At 41.4% G+C, this 19,890-nt stretch overlaps 1 protein-coding gene across 15 annotated transcripts in view; it reads left to right on the top strand.

Moving 5' to 3' along the window:
- Positions 1 to 711: 711 nt before the first annotated feature.
- The window catches only part of SYNE1 (spectrin repeat containing nuclear envelope protein 1), a 316,992-nt gene continuing 297,813 nt past the window's right edge, over positions 712 to 19,890 (top strand). For 13 of the 15 annotated variants that reach the window (XM_056344232.1, XM_056344222.1, XM_056344234.1 and 10 more), the window contains exons 1-2: positions 713 to 785; positions 9,625 to 9,877. In XM_056344232.1, the coding sequence (XP_056200207.1) occupies positions 9,814 to 9,877 (64 nt within the window). In that variant the 5' untranslated portion in view covers positions 713 to 785; positions 9,625 to 9,813. Of the gene's footprint in view, positions 786 to 9,624; positions 9,878 to 19,890 lie in introns of all 15 variants that reach the window. The other 2 variants (XM_056344229.1, XM_056344228.1) reach the window with 1 other exon arrangement.

The raw sequence follows: 19,890 nt of genomic DNA, 5'->3' as shown, positions 1-19,890 counted from the left end.
CCGTAACACCGAAGGAGGGAAAAAGCATAACCAGCTCCCGGGGGTTGCGCAGTGTCATTTGAAGAGGCGGAGCGGCAGGTGACACCGGTGGCACAGGCGGTCCGAGCGCAGGGGCGGCGGAGCCCCCCGCCAGCCCCCTCCCGTGCTGCCGGCCCCGCTGATGTTACGTAACCGCCGGTAGCCCGGTTTGCGCGTGCAGCTCCCCGCCCGGCGCGCGGTGATGCGCTGGAGCCTCCGCCGAAGGTAATGCCCGGCCGAACGCCGCGCAGGGCGGCGATAATCGCAGTGGTGTGTGCTGAGAGTAATCGGCAGTGACAGCTCCACACCGCCATTTCCCCAAGTCTTTTGGCTACTCGCCAGAGCGCGTTTCGGGGGGCGCCAGACTCGGCGCTGAGGCCGCTGCACCACCACCACCGCCGGTTGCCCGGTACGGCGGCCAAAGCAGCCGCCCCCGGACAAGCTGCCCCGGCCTTGCTGCAGCCGCGGCGGGGCGGGGCGGGGCGCGGCCCCCCACGGTGCGCCAGGGACAGCGGGCTCCGGGGCACGGCGGGGGGTGCCCGGCGGCGGCGGGGAGGAGGGACAGCGCGGCCGCGGCTGGGGACCGCCGCAAGGGCACGGCTCCCGCGTCCGCGCCTGGCTCGCCGCCTTCTCCCAACCCCCGCACCTGCTTCCGCGCCGCGGGCCGGCGGGCGGGGCGGGGCGGGGCGGGGCGTTGCGTTGTGCGCGGTAACCAGGGCGCCGCCGGGCGCAGCGAGGCGCGGAGCGGCGCGGTACGGCGGGCGGAGGTAGGGAGCGGCGGCGGCGGCGGCGGCGGCGCAGGGCCGGGGCGGGGGCCGGGGGCGCGGCGCGGGGCTCCCTGGGGCTGGGGGCGTTCGGCGGGGGCCACCGCCTCGGGGAGCCCAGGGTTGAGGCCGCGGGTCGCTGGACCACGGCCAGGAACGGGGACCCCCCGTGGGGCAGCATCTCCCGGGCGCCTCCTCCTCCTCCTCTTCAGCGCCAAACTAGCCTTGAGGTCAACCCCAAACTCGCCGCCGTGATCGCCGAGTTCTCCGTTTTCCCGGGTGGATTTGAGTTTTTGCCCTTTCTGAGTGCGCGGGTCGAGGATGCCGGCGGGGGCTGCGGCGCGCCACCGGGGCGCACTGTGTGCTGCAGAGTCCCTGTCCCTGTGCTCAGTCACACGCCGCAGGCCAGCAGGACCTGGTCGCCGTGGATGATGTGGCCGCTCACACGGGCTCGCCAGATGCCCGGTTTGCGGCTGGGTTGCCTGCGGTGATGGTGCAGAAAAGACAAGTGCACCGCAACAAAGATGCATGGGGCCCGTATGCTCCCGGTGTGTGTGGTAACTCCCCAGAGGTCAGACCTGCTGAAATACTCACTGCAAGGCTGTTACTAGCCTTTCAGCAACCATATTTTCAACCATGTTCGTGCGGGGGGAAAGTGCTTGTAGTGGCTATTAGTAATCTGCTGTAATAGACCAAATTTTGCAGACTGCTGAGGAATTACTTATGTAAATAATCTGCTTGATGCTGAGGGAAACTCCAGTGCTTATCACCTTGTGGGATTTTTACCTATGTAGCTTGTAGGGAAATAGTATGTGGTGTTTCTGGCTGCCTGCCAGCACTTTTCAAGTGCTGAGCCTGTTGAAAGACTCTTAGCAGGCACACGCTTTTCTGTAGTAGTAGTGGAGATGGACTGTCTGCTTTCTGTGATCTCTGATAATTATTTTAATGATTCTTGTGTGCACTTTAACACTTAAACAGATCCTAAGCTATAGATGCTGATGAGCTACGTTAAAATATTGCTACTGGACAGAGAGTATCAGGGTGCTGTGTTATTTTAACTGGTAAACAGGAGCGCTTTTTTGTTTGTTGTACTACGTTTCGTGTGCTGAATGACATGACAAAACAAGTTTATGAGGTACAGTGTCAATGACTGTAGAGTTACTTTTTGCTGGTAGGAGTCCATATCCATAGGCTGTTTCACATAGTCCTTAAAGCACTGCAGTTTCCCCAGGCAAAGGGAGCTCTCCAGAATGAGCATGGTGCTGCATGTTGGAGTGGTTCAGTTCTCGTCTTTGCAAACTCTGCTAGATGTGAAAGCAGAAGTAATAGTCTCTCCACTTCCCTCCTGTTTTTTTAATTCCTGTTCATAGTGCCTGGGTTGGTTGGTTTGTTTAATATTACCTTCAGAGATTATATATGTCAATGGCAATTCTGTGTTGCTGAGTATGAAATGCCAATGGGTAAGTATGAATAACTGATGAGCCCGAATAAATTTCAGACTACTTTTTAAAAAAGTTGTTCTATTTTTAATTTAAGTAACTGTGATAAGTACCAGTAGTTATTTGGACTGCTGCATTCAATACAGACCCAAGAATGTTGTATGTCTGTGTACCTTCCTGCAGCATTACTGTCTATTAAATATGAGAATTGTCAAAGGATTTTTTTTGTACTTTGGGAACTTTGGAGCCATTTGTGAACTTCACTAGAGCCATGCTGAGTTACACAGCCTGCCAGCGAGTACACTGCTCAAAGAAACTTAACACTTTGATACTGGGTCAGGGAGAGCAGAGGCACGCAGGGAAGGAGAAGCAGCAACTCCGTTAGTATTTAAATGCATTTGGGGAGGAGGTCAGAGTGCCTGGCCCTGAGGAGGATCTTGCTGGGTGAGGCACTGAACAAGGTGTGAATTCCTGGAGAACTTCCAGGGTCAACACAGTGAGAGTGATTGCTGCAGGTCTATGGAGCTTCAGTGGATGAGTCCTGAAGAGACGTACACATTCACCCTTTGGACATGCATCACATTAACCAGTCTCAGTTATGCTTTGTTAAAGGAAGTCAGTTGTGACTCAGTATTTTTTTTCCTAATGTTATCTGTAGTTCCTCAGAAAGTACATACATCAAACAAAATCAAGTATTTTCATACTTCCTCGTTACCATGGCTAGTGACAAAACTTTAGAGCTCTTGTGTCTCCTTAGAGGTCACAAAAATAGCAGCAGCTATGTACCTCTGAAGCAAGTGAACTTTTGCCTTTGTTTCACTCAAAGGCACAGATTTAATGGGGAAAACAGGTGCTTCTGCTTTCCCATTCATATGGCAGCTGTGTCTGCCCCATGCTCACAAAATTACACTTCAGTTAAGCTTTCTTGCTTGGGAGCTGTGCAGGAGTACTAAAGAATTGACGCTTCCTTGCTTATCTCAAGCTCAGTTTGACCTACCCTTTCCTGAGATGTGTGTTTTTCTGCTATAGGTTATATTATGACATAGAAATCCTAGGTGCTGTACCAGTATTAAAACAGAAAAATCAGAATAGCTCTCCTACCATTAACCACCTTACACATTATATCCAGACTTCACTCTGTCCTATTTGCTTGTGTATTGTGACCTCTGATCTTAATCTTGGCCCCTTTTTGTCTGCGCAGATAGTAAGCTCTTTGAAGCAAGGATTATATCCCCTGTTTGTAGAAGGTAATGAGCTACTGATCCATCTTCTGCTATTACCAGCATCTATATAAACTATAATATATTCCTGCAGAATTTCAATAGCGGGATTACTAAACTGTAGTATACACTAAATTTAATTTTTCACATCAGAGAGTGAATGACATTTCTTTGAATATATCTAACAATGCATGCAATATGTGTTCTTCCCAATTTTTCTAAAAAATAGTTAGTCTCTGTCTTCTGTTTCCTCCTAGAACACTCTGCATTTTTTGTACCATTGGAATTACAGCTTTCAAGACAAGAACCAGAGTTTCAAACCACTGGATTTTTGCCCAGCCTCTATAAAACCTAATAGAAAGTAGAAAATAAAATGTTCATTTGCTGAAATGTAAATACATACATAGGCAGGTGCATGACTAGGTTCCTACAAATGATTTTTAAATACTAAAGTTACAGGTAAAGCATAGAAAAATTGTGTTCCATATATGCCACAGATTTAAATGTCAGATGTGCAAATTACTTGAATCTTGCAAATTATTAGGTGTGGTTGCAGACCCTCAGCCTTCTGCAAAACAAAGAACTTTTGTTCAGCCCCAAACAATGCTGAAGCATACCTAGAGGGACCAAAATACTCTGGAGCTCGAGAAGGGTTCCAGACTTCTCTCTCTTTTCCTCCCCATGCTCCCCAAGAAAACCAAATTTCAATGCCTCCAGGTAACTACTGCGCATCAGGTCACTTTGGGCTTGGATCGCCAGTGGGAACATCTTGTTTCAGTGTTCCTGTTTCAATGTGTTCCTTGTCAAAGATTGTAATCTGTCTCTTCTTCCACCTTTTTCTATTCAAAAGCAATCCACACAGTAGAGAAAGGAAGCACAGAGTGACTGTGTTGGGATTCAACTATTACAAACACCTGTCAGAGCCAAAATTGCATTTTCCATGATCTTATGTGGTGCACAGTTATGCATGACCCATTTGACTTGGGAAAGTTCCAGTATGCACTGACTTGTGCTACATCGGGATTAAGTGAACAACTACAGATTTGCAACTCAACCATCTGTAACAATTACCAAAGGGACTCTTGGCCTGATTTTGGAATCGGACTGTTGGCCTGGATTTTGGAAGACCAGTGAGGAGGTACTGCATTTTCTTTGAAGATAGCATAAGAATAATTTTGGATCACTCTACCCCACTTCTTATTCCCACCTCCTGATTTTAGTATCTTCAGTAGGCATTACCAGCAGCTTGACAGATTTATTCAAATTAGTTTACAAATGGATTCTTAATTAATCAGCTAGAAGTTTTCAGTATTCTGGGATGAACTTTATCAAGTTTTTTTCTACGTTTAACTTTGATTTTATTTCAGATGGTGCTGTTTCCTTTTCTGTTGTGCCTCAGTGGAAAAATCAGTGTAATACTGACTAAGGCAAATGAATCTCCACTTGATCTTATTTTCTGCTTTCTTTTTACTTATCTGGCTAAGAACCATTTGCTTGCTGTCTTTAATTCCTTAGTCTAACTCAGCTGGTCTTCCAGGAAATCTCTCTTTGTCCCTGTAGACCGTACACACTATGACAAAGCTCTTCTCATCCTTTTTTTGCTGCCCACTTATTCCCAGCTGATGGCTTTTCCAATTATGTCTGGAGCAGCTTTATTCTGCATAGGTGTACAGTTACTGGACCTTAAAGAAATCCCCAGCCTGCTTTACAGGGGAGAGACTGGGGTCTTCAGTCTAGTTGACTTCTGTAACTGGTTTCCCTTTTATTTTATTTTTTTTTTAAGCACTGTCTCTTTAGATGATCTCCTGACCTGCTTATGTACTTTGGGTTATTCTTCTAATAGTTTGGACTATATTAATCTCTTCCTTAGTCAGAGCTATTTTCTATGATTAGCCTCTTTTTCCCCCTCACTACTAACTAAACTCCAACTGGTTAAAATAGCTGGTTCTGTGATTATTTGATCTTTAAAAATTCCGTTATGACCTCCAGAAAATTCTAGTTTCTACCTCTCTGTGAATCATTTATTCCTGATTGACATGAGGATCACGACTGTCTCATGGAATTGCGTCCATTCCAGCAGCATCTATCACTCTGGCAGCGTTTCCAAGACCTCTTATGTTTCAGAAACAGAACCTGTGCGTCAAAGTGGACTTCTAGCACTACAGCAGTAAACCATGCTCGGAAATTCTCTCCTGGAAATGTTTTTTGATTTGATTGGTTCTGTACTGCTGTTTCTTACCGTGGAAGTCTGCCTCTTCGTTAACATAATGGCAGCCTAGCACTGGACCTTATTTCTGTTGTTCCTGACATTCTGTTCAGTTCATGTGCTATAGTTAGTTCAATTATTCCACTGTATTTCTTTCATCTGTGTAACATTTGAAAATTACTTTTAGCTGCAGGAGTTCCTTGAATTTATTACTCTGTTTTTTGTCCTCTCAACTACCTCTTTTTAATGTATCCCAGATTAGAAACAGTCCCTTTGCTGCCTGCCACCTGTCTATTTCTTGCTCATATCAGTATCTTTACTTATTTATCTGTGTTTATCTTTCATTGTCTGGAGCTTCTTTATCCATTGCTGCTATAATGGGAGATTACAGAAGTCTAAAACTCTATTTTCAGGTACAACCCTGTTTTCACAACAGTAACAGTCTTTCCCAGGCTGCTGTGTGGGGCATCAACCTGGTGTAGTGGGAATCTACAATTTGTGCCAATGTGAGGGACAGTCAGATTTTTTTACCCTTTTTTTGATCAGGTTTTTCTTCAGCCATTATTGCACATCTTATATGTTGTCTGTACCTAGCAGATGTCTCTCTTTTTCTGGAACCATGCTGCTGACAGGCCTGTCTGTTTTCCTTTAATATGTTTTTTAAACTTTAAGAACTGAAAAATAAAATACAACCTGGTCTTGCCAGTGATACTTTGGGTTTACCAATGAAAGGAAAATACATTCTTTTTTTTTTTAATTGCAGATAAATCAAAGCATTTCGGACGACAATGAAAAAATGGCAGTTACGCTAGGGGCCCAGAAGAGTTAAATCATAATAGATCTAGTGTTTTTCTTATCTCTTCCATAGAACAGACATCCTACTTTTCTGGCACTTGAATAGAGGAACAATGCAATCCAGAGAATTGTAAACTGCATATTACTATAGCAGATTACTAGGCCTAATTGTTTTTACATGAGAGAAGATCACTTTTCCTCTTTTCATCTAAAAACACAGTACAGGGATATCAATATAAGAAAATGATGTTAGTGTAACTTTATCCATTAAATTCATTGAAGTGGCAGATGTAAAAAAAAAAAATATCTAATTTCTATGCAAAAATTTCACTCATGTATTCATTCCCTGTATGTTCAGACCAAAAAATTAATAATAATGAATAATCACTTGTTGAATGCTAAAGCAGGGGCTAGCTCATATAGTCCTTCAGGTTTATTTCAGGCTAAGATTTATGAGATTTAAGCCATATACCTTTTTAAAAACCTGTGCATTTTGAAAACATGTCCATCTGAAGATATATCTTTGTGTCTGGCACTGAAATGAAAAATTCATTCCGTTTATTACAAATGATTTTGTGAAACAGCTATGAGAATATTTAAGATGTTAATATTTACAAATCTAGAAAAAATACAATTGCCCAGTAGGAAAAATAAATCTTTTATGGCAGATTTAACTATATGTAACAAATCTAACTATTTCTAGAAAGCAGAAGAAATTTCCCCTCTGCATTACGTGGAATAGCTGACTGCGCATGTAGGTTTTCTTGTTCTCTGAAGCTTTAGATATTGGTAAGAAGGGTGCGTGAAGCTTCATTTCATCTATTCCGCTGATGTCTGTGCTCTGAGCTGTGGTTTTCTGCCTGTGGAGGTAACTGCACATGAGCCTTTCCTTCCCACCTGCTAACTTAGTGTCATCTTTAAATGAGTTAATTCCCACTGCTTGCAAAGGAGCTTTTGAATAAGGAGCCATATTTAGAACTGGAGATTCTTCTTATACAGCATATAATTTAACATCAGCTAGATAAATTATTAATTGCAAGTCTGCCATTTATTGCTGCACAGTGACTCAGCCTGCTGTATGAGTAGATAGAAGATATATCTTCATTACAGTTTCCCAGACACTTTTAACTTGGAGTTGGATCAGCATCTTCCACAGCTCTTCTAAATCTGTTCATGTACAGATGATTTACACCAGCTCTGTCATGGTGTGAGTGGGCTGGTATTCTGATATTACGGCTGCTGTTAGCCAAAAAGCAGTCAGACAAGGCATTTTTAATACCCCTTTTCTCTGCCCAACAATTAGTCTAGCAGCTTGCTATTGAAAGTCACTGTACCTTGCTTATGGGACTGCTCAAAATGTTAGCAGTGTTACTGCTGCAGAAACAAGGCTTCATGTAACCCACGTTGTCACAGACATTTCTGGTTTGGATGGGGCTAGCCAACCTGATGTTTCACTTAAATATTGCAAAGGATGCAAAGTTCACCAAGCTGGCATACGTGGGCGTGAGCAACAGAAAACCTCCTGAGGCTCCCTGTCCATGTCAGGAGCTGTTTGGTGTCTGTGGTGGAAGAGAGCTCTGGCTGCCGATGCTCTGTGCAGCCATTCAGCAGCGCTGGGGACCATCAGGCCCAGCCAGTGTCGCAGCTGAGAAGTGTGACGGTGGCACCTTCTCATGCCTAGCTGTCGCAAGGGTGAGGCTTCCTAGCTGCCAGGGTGCCTTCCCACCTTTGGGAAGCAGTGACTGATACGCACAGTCTCTGCGCACCCCAAGAAGGGTGCGGGGCAAAGCCTGGAAGGTGGAAAGGGGGCAGGGAGGAGGCCCCTGAAGGATAGGGCAGGCATGTATGGGAAGAGAGCAGGGATATGAGTGTCTGGATGTCTTGCGCAAAAGCGTAGATGTGCAAAAGTAATCTGGCTGGCGTAGGTACCAGTCTGGCCGTGGCCATGCATGTGGGTGGGCTTCACAGGCTGTTCTGCACCTTGACCCATTGGAAAGGTGCTTCCCTCCACTCCCCTAATTTAAAGCCAGTATGAGTCAGCTGACCTGAGCAGCGCTTATGTATCCAAAATACAAAGTAAACATACAATAAAAACAGTGGTAAGAGGGAAAGCAGGTTTTTCCTTGGGTCAGGCAGGATTTGAAGGGTCAGAAAAGCAAATGCTGAAATTTCATTTCCTCTGGCAGCACTTACATGTTGACACAGCTCCTTTGGGACGGTTCAGTGTGCCTAAAGCTGTGCAGCCTGAAGGCTTGCCTACATGATGTTGGGGGACTCTAGTCTCTGACAGACCTTGGAGCCAGGCAAAGAGGGAGTGCATAGCACCAACAAACCCTCTTGTACTTCTGATATGGATCAACTGCATGTCATCTTGAATTTGGGATGCACCTAGTGTGTGTAGTACGAATCCAGTTATTCTTGGTGTCTAAATGCTCAGTTCTTTCTTAACAGGGAAATAGGTGCATACATATACAATACGTACTTGTTCCTCAGAAGATAAGATGTTATTGATAACATAATTTGAATAATCTGATTTTATTTTTTAGACCAGCTTTATAGTCACATAGATTTATTATTGTTACGCTAGTGTTAAGTTCATGTAGTAGTTCTAGTTCGCAGCTTTTGATGTTAAATGACCAAAAATACAACATCGTCATACACTAGAGAAGTGAATGCACATACAATTTTATTTAATAATTACGTATACGAATCTCAGTATTTCAGATTAGAGCACATAGTCTAGTGGAGTTGGGGATTATCCTGATCAATAAGTTACTATTATGTGTACCTTCCTAGCTTGGTGAAATAGAACAACAGTTGTACGGCTCTTGGATTTTACAAGTGGTTTAATTTTTCCTCCTTTATACCTAATATTATTTATGTTAAGAAGTATTACTTTTAATATGTATAATATTATTGTTATTTCTAAAACAACATCCACAAGCATCCTCAGGAAAGCATTGATGTCTGGTGCATTGCCAGTTGTTTTTAATGATTTGTTTTTACAGCTTCATTCCACTGATGATTGCCAAGCAAGCTTTCAGCATTAATTGTGTCTCTGGCTGGGGTGTATGCAAAACATAACAATTTTTTATGGGTTAAAATGGCTATTAAGACTTAGAATTCTTGGTTTTGCAGAGCTGGTAGAGGTTTTGTCTAAGCCTTGGTACTTTCTTTCTCAGGTGCTGAGGTTGCTTGCCAGCACTGCTCCCCACCCCTGCGAGGGCTGGCGTTGGACTGGAGGCATCTGGCTGCCCCAGCCATGCTGAGGGTTGAATGCTGAGGAAGCCATCTGAGATCGACACCTCACTGAGGTCGACATCTTGGAGGGAGACGTCTGCCAGGGAAAGTGGACTTACTGCAAAGAGATCATGGCTTCATCCCGACTAGTGGCAAGATCTAGAGATATTGCCAATGTCATGCAGCGACTTCAAGGTAAGAGACTGACTTGGGCTGGTGCTCTCTGCCATCCATTCATAAGTGGACATTCCTACTTTTTACTGTAGTGCACAGCCAGGGCAATATCTCTGAAGTTTAATAACTGTTCTAAACTTATCTACTGGAAAATATTGGTAGTATATCTGAAGGGTTCTGATTATAAGAGTCATTCAGCATAGCATTAATAGTGGTGTGTAAAAGCAGCTGATATTGTAAACATGGACCCATGGGACAGGACACTGAATTGAAGATTATGAGACTTTGGTTCTGTTTCTCCTACATGATGTGATTGCGCATCAGTTTTCTCATAGAAAAGATAATAGAAATTGCATCTGTCCTTTTCTCAGCTATGATGTCTACACATAGATCTGCTCTACTGATAAACTAGTATTTATTAGGTTAGCAATAGTTGTTGTCTCCAGAGGAAATTGTACCTTGTTATATTGTTAGGCATTGAAGAATTCATAACTCAGTGGCTAATTATCAGTGCTGAAGTTGGTGACCTTTCAGATAATATATCACAGGACCTTTGCAGTATTCTATTCATTACGTTTTTAAGTTATTGAAATGAAGCATTATTAAAGTTAGTGCTTTATTTTTTTAGATGTTATACACCTAAATGCTGCAGCTAAGATTGCATTCAGAATGTATATTTTTGTTCAAATGATGATATTGACTAGAAAAAAATGTCAGTGCTGCTGTAGGTTTCACTCCTGTTAACTTTTTAAACTTGATCATAAATCACTGACCTCTTACTTTCTTTACGTATCAGCTTCCACTGACTTCAACAAAAGTTTATATGTACAGAACCCTTGCTGTGCCCTTCTGCATCTTCTAGATGTGGAAGCTTTATCTTCCCATGGCTTTTCCTTCCATTTATTGTTTTTCAGTTTGACATCTGAACTCAGCTTCCCAGCCACCAGCTACAACTAGCATGCATAATTTTCACATAGCCTCTGTAGATAAATATAAGAATAAAGTTTCAGGGTCTGTCCTAGTTAGACCTGCTACAGCACTTTCAACACTTAAAGGGGGCTTATAAGAAAGGTGGGGACAGACTTTCTAGTAAGGCCTGTAGCAATAGGACAAGGGTAATGGTTTCAAACTAAAAGAGGGTAGATTTAGATTACATAGAAGGAAAAAAATCTTCATTATGAGGATGATGAGGCACTGGAACAGGTTGTCCAGAGAAGTTGTGGATGCCCCATCCCTGGCAGTGTCCAAGGCCAGGTTGGAGGCCTGGTCTCATGGAAGGTGTCCCTGCCCATGGCAGGGAAGATTGGACTAGATGATCTTTAAGGTTCTTTCCAACCCAAACAATTCTATGATTCTCCAATTCCAAAATGCTTCTGCCTGATGTTCTTCTGCCTTTTGTACAGTTATTATCTCTTTCCTTGCTATTTTTGTTTGTGTCTCCTAATTCTTAGGCTGCAATCTTGGACAATGGTTGCTCAAAGTGTCTACAAAAATAGAGCGAGGAAGTATTCCTTGCCTAGAGAATTTGTGGTCGGAGAAGACACCCCGGGTAGACACAAATGAGTGAGGGAAGGCAAGGGTACAGTGTGGCAGCCTTGCTCACAGAACAGGCAAGAGTCTGAGTATACTCTGTGTGTGTGTGTGTATTTATATCTATCTATCTCAGTATACTATATACTTAAAAGAATTCATGTTCTTAGTAAGGGTTCCAGATGAGAATATGATAGATGAATATGAGAATAAATGAGAGATTTGAAGCCAGAAATGAATAATTATGAAATTTTGAGACCTTCTGAGGAATATGAAGAAAGGCATATGAGGAATGTCAGAGGTGCTTGAAGGTTATGGAGGCATATTGCAAAGCAAAGGATCAGGGAGCTGAGCTATGTTCAGGGAGGATTATCTGGGCTGGTACTCTGAAGCAATGTGTAAGGAGGATGCTACAGGATGTATTTACAGAGCATGTGGACTATTAATTATCAGAAAGACATTGAGGTACTGGAGTGTGTCTAAAGAAGGGCAATGAAGCTGGTGAAGGGTCTAGAACATGAGTCTTATGAGGAGGAGCTGAGGGAACTGGTGGTGTTTAGCCTGGAGAAAAGGAGGCTCAGGGGGACAGCCACCTGTAGCGCGGTGGGTTTCGGTCTCTTCTCCCAAGTAACAAGTGTTGGGACAAGAGGAAATGGCCTCGAGTTGCACCAGGGGAGGTTTACATTGGATATTAGGAAAAATTTCTTCATCTGAAGGAGAACAGGCTGTCCAGGGAAGTGACTGAGTCACCATCCCTGGAGGTATTTGAAAGATGTGCAGATGTGGTGCTTAAGGACATGGTTTAGTGGTGGGCTTGGCAGTGCTAGGTTAATGGTTGGATTTGATGATATTAAAAGGTCTTTTCCAACCTAAACAATTCTATGATTCTTTGATTGTTATATACTAATTTTCTAAACATCTGTAAAGCTGTTGCTGACAAAACAGCTATTCTGTTTATTTACACTTTGGTGTTTTTTTACATAATAGTATTTAATTTTTACGTATTTTGACTTGTTGAAACATGATGTATAGTTCAGTCTGTTATGTTTGTGGTTTTTTTCTTTTTGGAAATTGAGCAACAATAATTGTGACCTTTTAACTGAAGACATTTCAGAAGAAATTGTAAGAACTAAATGCACATTTGGCATTAAATGTTAGTTTGAAATTATACCTGTAAAGAAGTTTCTAAAATTCTAAAAAAAATTCTAAGATTCTTTGTTTCTTAGATGAAATCAGTTCATCTTGGTATTGCTGGGATCTGAGTTTTGCTGCAGAAGCACTACTTCAATAAATCACCTGTGCCAAGACTGGAGTGCTTGGAGCCAAAATCTTTTTTTAGTCTGTAGTTCTGCATTATGGATGAGCAGGTAATCTGCATTTGGACTGCCTTAGCCCTTGTGAATTAAGGTTGCTCCACCTTTCAGAAATTAGTCATCTGAAACAGGAACAGGTATGGACATAGAAACTCAGAGGTATTTCTTGGCATGTTTGCATGGTAGCCCCGAATAGGTGCAGTTGGAGCTGGGTACATAGCTCTGCAGTTGGAGCTGAGTACATAGCTCGAGGAGAGAGTGGAGCTGGTAGTGTTCAGTGTAACATGAACAGAGATGGTTTGGGGATCCTCAGTCAGTGCCCAGCAGCAGCTGTGCTTTACCACACAGTTACCTACAACTGTGTATTATCTGTACTTTTAATGCCTGCCTTATATTAGCGCTATTCACAGAATGCTGTGGGTTAGTTTTTTCTGGATTGTCTTTCCTTTTCCTCCTTAAGTTTTGGCTCTTCTTTCCTTCCATCAACCAAACAGTAGCTTTCTTTTCTATTTAGCCAATAGGCACTTTGTTGATACGTACCTTCACTGGCGTTTTTCTTTGGTTGTTTTCTCTAAGTCAACAGTGCCAAGAGTTTAACATTAAACTAAGCTGATTTAACAGATGCCTACTACTGAAAGCTATCTTGCCTTACTGCATGCATGTACCCAACTTTCTTTCCACCAGTGACCTTCCTTCTCTTACCGTAGACCTGAACCAGCTAAAAATCGGTTTGTGGAGGTCAGGTGAGCTCCTGGCAAAAAGGCAAGTGGCAGGGTCTTCCCTTTCAGTGCCATTTGCCTTTTTATCATCTGCAAAATAAAGCTGCAAGATCACATTTGTAAATGTAAGCAAAACTGAAAAGGTGTGCTTGGTCAGGAGGGCACGCTGCACACCTTGCAGAGCTATTTACCCCCACATCACAAATACTGCCCCAGTTAAGGTTTCCTTCTGTCCAGTTTGCTGGTTCTGTGTAGTCATGCTGCTGCTTTCTCTTTGCGGTCTTTCACTCTCTGAAATGTCCCAGCTCAATTCCTGCAGCTTTCTTGAATTTGGAAGATTCTTGGGTTACAACAGGTGCCAGTGTAAATTATTAGTCTCTCAGGTGAGCAGGTCTTGTAACTAAGGCTATTCATTACTCATTGGCAGTGCATTAGGGGAAAACAGACTCTTTTGACTCTATTGACTCTGTAGACTATATGACCTGAAGGCCAAGTAAATCTAAACGATGAAGTGGGAAACTGAATAACATTACAGCCCAAGTGTTACTTAACAGGAGGAATTAAAGCAGGATTTGAATTTTCCTGCTGAAAGCAGGAGCAAATTTAAGTTAATACTATTTCAGAACAAAATATTGAAATGCAAGGTTTATCTGTGAAGGTAAAGACAGCTGGAAAAAACATCATAGCTGAAAAAAAGATCATTAAAAGGTAAAAAAAAAAAAAGAGTGAAAAGAAATCAAGTGTTTTCATTTATACAACAAAAACATGTGAAAGGGTTAGGCTGCAGCTGGAGGTATTCAGGTTAAACATTAGTTAACATTGGATAAGGAATGTTGCTAACGCTAGCTGTAAAATCACCATTGCTAGAAGTATTTAATTCTGGTTTATGCATATGGGAACAAGTGCTGTGAGAATCCACTTCAGGTTTCTTCTGACCCAGGTATGTGATAGTAATAATCTGATGTATGGCTGGCAAAGATAAGTTCTGAGCTACCTGTAGATATTGCAAAAACATAGGTGACAGGATACAATCAAAACATTTCACTTGTGGCACTTAAGTGTGCACTGAATTCTAGGTATCATGTTGTATTAGGATGTTTTGTCATATAGAGCAATAAGTATCTCAGTGAAAAGAATCATGTAATTTTATTTTGACTGCAGTTAGCTTTCATTTTGTGTTCTTAATGACAGCATACTCCTAGGGCAGTCTGTGCAATGCACCATTTATTTTAATGAAGCATGGTCCTGTTTTTTGAGGGGTATTTTGTTAACAAATTCTAAGTTAGTGGTTTCAAAGAAATTTAAAATTATTTTTTTAAAAAAATTAATATTGCTATTTTATTGCTTACACTTTTCTTCTGCTTTTTCTCCCAAAATTAATCATGTAATGTAAATCAGCATATTCCTAGATACTTTTTTTTCTTGCTTGCACTTTTGGTGATCACAGCACTGTCCTCAAGGTTAGTTAAACTAACCTGTGCTCCTCTTCCCTCTTGGTTGATGGCCAACCAGAATGCGAAGCACTGAAGGTCACACAGGTGGTATAAATGACAAACATGTATTTGCATTTGAGTTGCTATTTAAGAAAAATTAACATTTTTTTCAATTTTCATCTGGGATAAAGTATATATTTAGTGCAGAAAATGGTTGACATGGTAGTGCCTCACACTGAAATTGCTTTCATTTGGTCTGGAGCAACACAGTTCAAAAAATTCTTATATGCTATTAAAACACTGAGAACCGGATTCATTACACAAAATGCAGCAGGCAAAATGGAAGAGGATCTTCCTTGGATCATTTTATAGGCAGTGGTTAAAAATGGTGCTTCTAAAATATAGTGGATATATAAAATATGTCAGGCGTCTTGTATTTTATACAAACCTGCCTTCAGCAGCTCCACTCTGCTCAGTGTAGTTTGATGAGTTCCTCATATGTAGGCATCCACACCACAGCTGTTTGATGTTGGTTGTGATAAATCCCCATCTCGGGCTCTAAAACTGTTTTAACTTAAGACTTTATCTTAAAATAACATCTGCCGTATTTGTTACTGGTGTGAAAGGGGTGATATTTCAAGAAGTCTAAATAGGAACAATTATGTGTCAGTTTTGAGGGGTTAGTGAAGATAAAGATTTTGAGGAGGAAAATATTACAGTGACGAGTATATTTGAGAGCACCTCCTCTATTCTGACAGGCAGCTAGACAGTTATTTTAGTAATAGCATTGGGTTTGGGGTATCAGGAAGCAGAGTATCTTCGAAGTATTATGATGTCAGGTTGTTCTGTGCAGATTATGACATTTGTCACTTGCCTGTTTTGTGGCATCTAATTAATTTCCTGTTTATATTAGAGTATACGGCAGGCCTGAAAAATTAAACTTTATCTTCTCACAGCTGTGCTGTAGTATCTTCCTACAATAAATCTTGTACATTTTGCTGTATTATTAAATTTGAACATAGCAAATTGTCATCATCGTAGATAACCCTCCCTTCTCATCTCTGTTATTTCTTAACACTAGAGGAACTGAAAATTATGGGGGAACATGTCTCTTGTCCCTAGTTACTAATTTATAAGCATTAAAATACTTTTGTAGAGGAGCTGTTGCATGCTTGTATACTGATGTAGAGACTTCTGTGATGTAAAGGCAAAATATTTCAGTGAGAAATTTCTACTGTTTTACTCTAATCCTGTTTTTCCCTTTTGTGGAAATCAGAAGCTTCACCACCTTTAATTATCAGGATGATCATATACTTCAGAGAATATACATGCAGGTAGGTAAAGCACACAGATAAGTAACACCTAACAATTATTAGGAATTTATTTCACATGCTATTTCTAGAATGCAGTTTTTATTTTGCACTTTAGAGTTCATTTGCTTAAAAAATCCTAGTTTCTATCACAAAGCTGCTCCTTGTGAGTCATATCACGGAATTCTAATTTTAGACTCACAGTGAGGTTTGTTAGATGGCAGTTGTATGTATCCAAGTGAATCGTCTATTACTGTGTGCAAGAAAACAGGCTACTTGTTCTGTCTTTCATCTAAGATGAGAAGGAGCCTTATGAAGGAAGTGTCAACAACCTATTAAGAATCCAACAGTTTGTTTAAAAAAGAAAGAAAGAAAAAAAACCCAACAAAAACAACAACAACAAAAAACCAATCCAAGAAAGTAAACCCAACCCTAGCTCTTTGGAATTTATTTCTTCATAGTGAAAAAAGAGATGTTTGAAATAAGTTCCTGTAAAATTCAATATATAACTGATTACTTACTTGCAGAGTTAACGTTTATATTCAGATTCTGGTTTCTTGTTTTTTGGGGATGTATGTTTTATTTTCCTCCGTTGTTAGCAGACACTAATTTGGGGCTGGTCCACACAGAATGATCTTTTCAGAAGTGCGTGAAGGAACTAGGACTAATAGTAAAAGCTAGCCTCCATCCTGTCCAGTGAAACAAATGCAAGTTTATTTTGGATCCTCAGTGATTATTTTAGTTCAATGTCAGAACTGTTAGGGAACTAGTAGAAAAGCATCCTGATATTTCAGGATAAGTAACCTTCAGGTAAGCATGGAAGAAGGAGTAATGCCAATTTACTACATGGTGAGGACAGTTCCTCTTAGGCGCCAGCCCAGCCCTGGCACAGCCTGCCTTTTGGCCAAGACCCCACACCTCAACTTGCTCTCCCCTCTCCAGTTTCTCTCTCTCTCATGCTTTTCCTGCTGAGGAGTCATCGTTGTTAAAGTACAGTGTTGTAAAATATTGTTTGGAGTTTTGTGGCATGGAACATAAACATTAACATATTATGAGACATAAATTGTGAAGCTTCTTTTACTGTAATTTCACTAGATTATATGTAATTACGTGTCAGTATTTGTTACATAGTCTTCATTACTTTTAAAAGCATTATACCCTCACTGATGCATGTTGGTTTAAGTGCCTATGGAGAACATATGTAATCTCTTTTATAACACTGTTAGACTTGTAACATAAACCTGCAGACCCAATGAATCTCCAAGCTAAAGACTATTTTATTTGCCCTGATATAAGATACATCTGGAATATTTAATAACATTTTCTATCTGCATAGCTGTTGTGGCAGCTGTTGTATTACAATGTAGTTTACTCAAATCACCAAATTTCTTTTTAGCTATGCCAATATAATTCCTAGGGAAAATTCATCATCCCCTTACAAAGATGCTGAAGGCCTATACAACTGTGATATACTGTTCCTATTTCCGCACCTTACACATACAGGCCAGCTGGAGTAGCTTGTCATAACTGCATAGGCTGTCATGCCTCCACCAGATTGCCTGGGCATCATCATTGGCGTGCGTACCTGGAGAGGTGCAGCTCCTTCACCATATAGTGCAACAACTGCATGGTGGTGTGAACTTGCTGTACATCTTTATTACTCAAGGTGCTATTGCAAGAAAGCCAGGCACTTCCAGACCTTGTGAATGCAGCAGCTGTTCTGTAAAGGCTTTATCTTAAGCTCATTAAAAAAAAGGAAAAATCTTCTTTCCATAAGGTGAAGGGAATGAACAGTAACAGCAATAGTAAGTGAAGAATATTATTGTTAGCTTTCTGGTCTTGAAGGGGAAAAAAAACTTTACATACAAGATCCCAGTATTCAAGAAGATATGAGGCCAAAGCAAAATATTTACTTGCTTGTAGTGCCTAATAGATGAAAAAAGAAAAAAAGCTCACTTAGGAATGGAGACTGTAGTTTTCAGACTTGACTGTTGATAAGAAATCAGGGTTATTTGTGTGGTAGACTCAGTTTTTGAGTTGTGCTTTCATTCTCCCAAGGAAAATGAAAGTAAATCGTTATTGCAGTTAAGCTTGTGTAAAGGCCCATCTCTTCATTCTGTTTGTTTTGGCCAGGGTTTCTATTTTATTGTTTCATTTGCTAAGACGTCCCTGGACTTTCCCAGGTTCAAGTGGTGCAGCCATTCCCAGTACTGAGTCAGAACTGAGGCTTGCTTAGGATGCGGCTGCAGGTAACAGCCAAATTGTCTCTCTTACTTGACACTTGTTAATTAAAAACAACAAAACCCCTACCTGTTTAGGCCCACTGGGTAGTCCAGAAACATCACGTGGTTTTTCAGGAGAGAATTGAGAATGAGCACCACCAGTTACAACAGGTACGAGCTACTAAGCCAATCACTGTACCAGCCCAATCATTCTGCTATTAGTCAGATTGGCTACATACTTGAGTGCTGTTTTGCAGCCTGGATGCTGCTATTCCATTCAAACACAAGTGAAGCTGATATGCCTTTTTACAGCAAGAAGAATAAGAAGTATCTTCTAATGGAAGTTGCAAAGCTTGTGCTGCCATTGAAATGAGGAGGGGAATATTAGGGAATGGACCCTTCACGGGGATTTGTAGCCTAGCTGGCATTTTCCCCCCGGTGGAGTGCATTGTCACAGAAACTCGGCCCATGGGGGGCGAGGTGATGCTTAAAGAAGCCAAAAGTCAAGGTTGTGGACAGGGGAGACGAAGGTGAGACCATCCAATGGTCAATCAAGTCAGTGAAAAAGCAAATGTGATCAAGCCGCCATGTAGCAGAAGTCTTCTGGGCATAAAGCTTTGTTAGCAGATGTGAGTTGCAGTAAATAAAACATGGATAATCTTACCCTGGTTTGAGACTGATTAGACAGGACATAAGGCTAATTAACTTGGATTTCTGGCTGCTTTGCATTACTGAAGTTGTGCAATGCAGGAAGAATAGGATTTGAAATGGTATTTGGGCACCTAGAGATAGATACTGCCATAAAAAGTAATGATGTGCACTTTTTAATACCTCTTTACATGCCTTTCTTCAGCTTCAAAGACTTCAGTACTTTATAGTCTGATCCATAGATATAAAAATAAAGTGAATTAAAAATCTTCAATGGTATTAATCAGAAATTAGAAATTTATTATTTGTAAATGTATTTAGCATCCTCAACATGATTGATATTTCTAAACCTAAATACTTACCTGCAGTTGTGAGCTGAAGTCAGTGGGTTATCGTGGAGCTACTATTTTTTTTTATTTAGTGCCATGTCTGTTATATAAAAGTGAAGCCATGTGACAACCTTGTTTACATTTCTAAAATACGTATCCATCCTACCAAAAAAAAAAAGTAGCTGTAATGAAAGACTGAATTGCTGCTTTTTTCATTTGAATTAAACCTTTTTTGAATACAGAGCTCTGAATCTTACTGGGAGGCTTTCTGCTTCCCAAAGAGACCTAAGTTCATTTTGGTTTTTTTGCTGGCTGGCTGACTGTCTGAGGAGCAGAAAATCTGCTGCTTCTCCATCACAATGTATCGTGGAAGGGAGAAGACTTTAGTTGCATAATCTGCTTTCTTGGTCTTGCTTTCTAGAATTGCCTTTTGTTTGGACACTGTGGTGAGTGTGTACACAGCCTCGTTGCATAATTCTTCTTTCATAATCTCAAGACTGCCTTTTCGTTTGTGTGGTTACTAAGAAAGC

The sequence above is a fragment of the Falco biarmicus genome, chromosome 6 (assembly GCF_023638135.1).
Source record: "Falco biarmicus isolate bFalBia1 chromosome 6, bFalBia1.pri, whole genome shotgun sequence".
Classification (NCBI taxonomy): domain Eukaryota; kingdom Metazoa; phylum Chordata; class Aves; order Falconiformes; family Falconidae; genus Falco; species Falco biarmicus.
The sequence above is the reverse complement of the archived record's forward strand: the minus strand, read 5'-3'. Positions and strand labels throughout refer to the sequence as shown.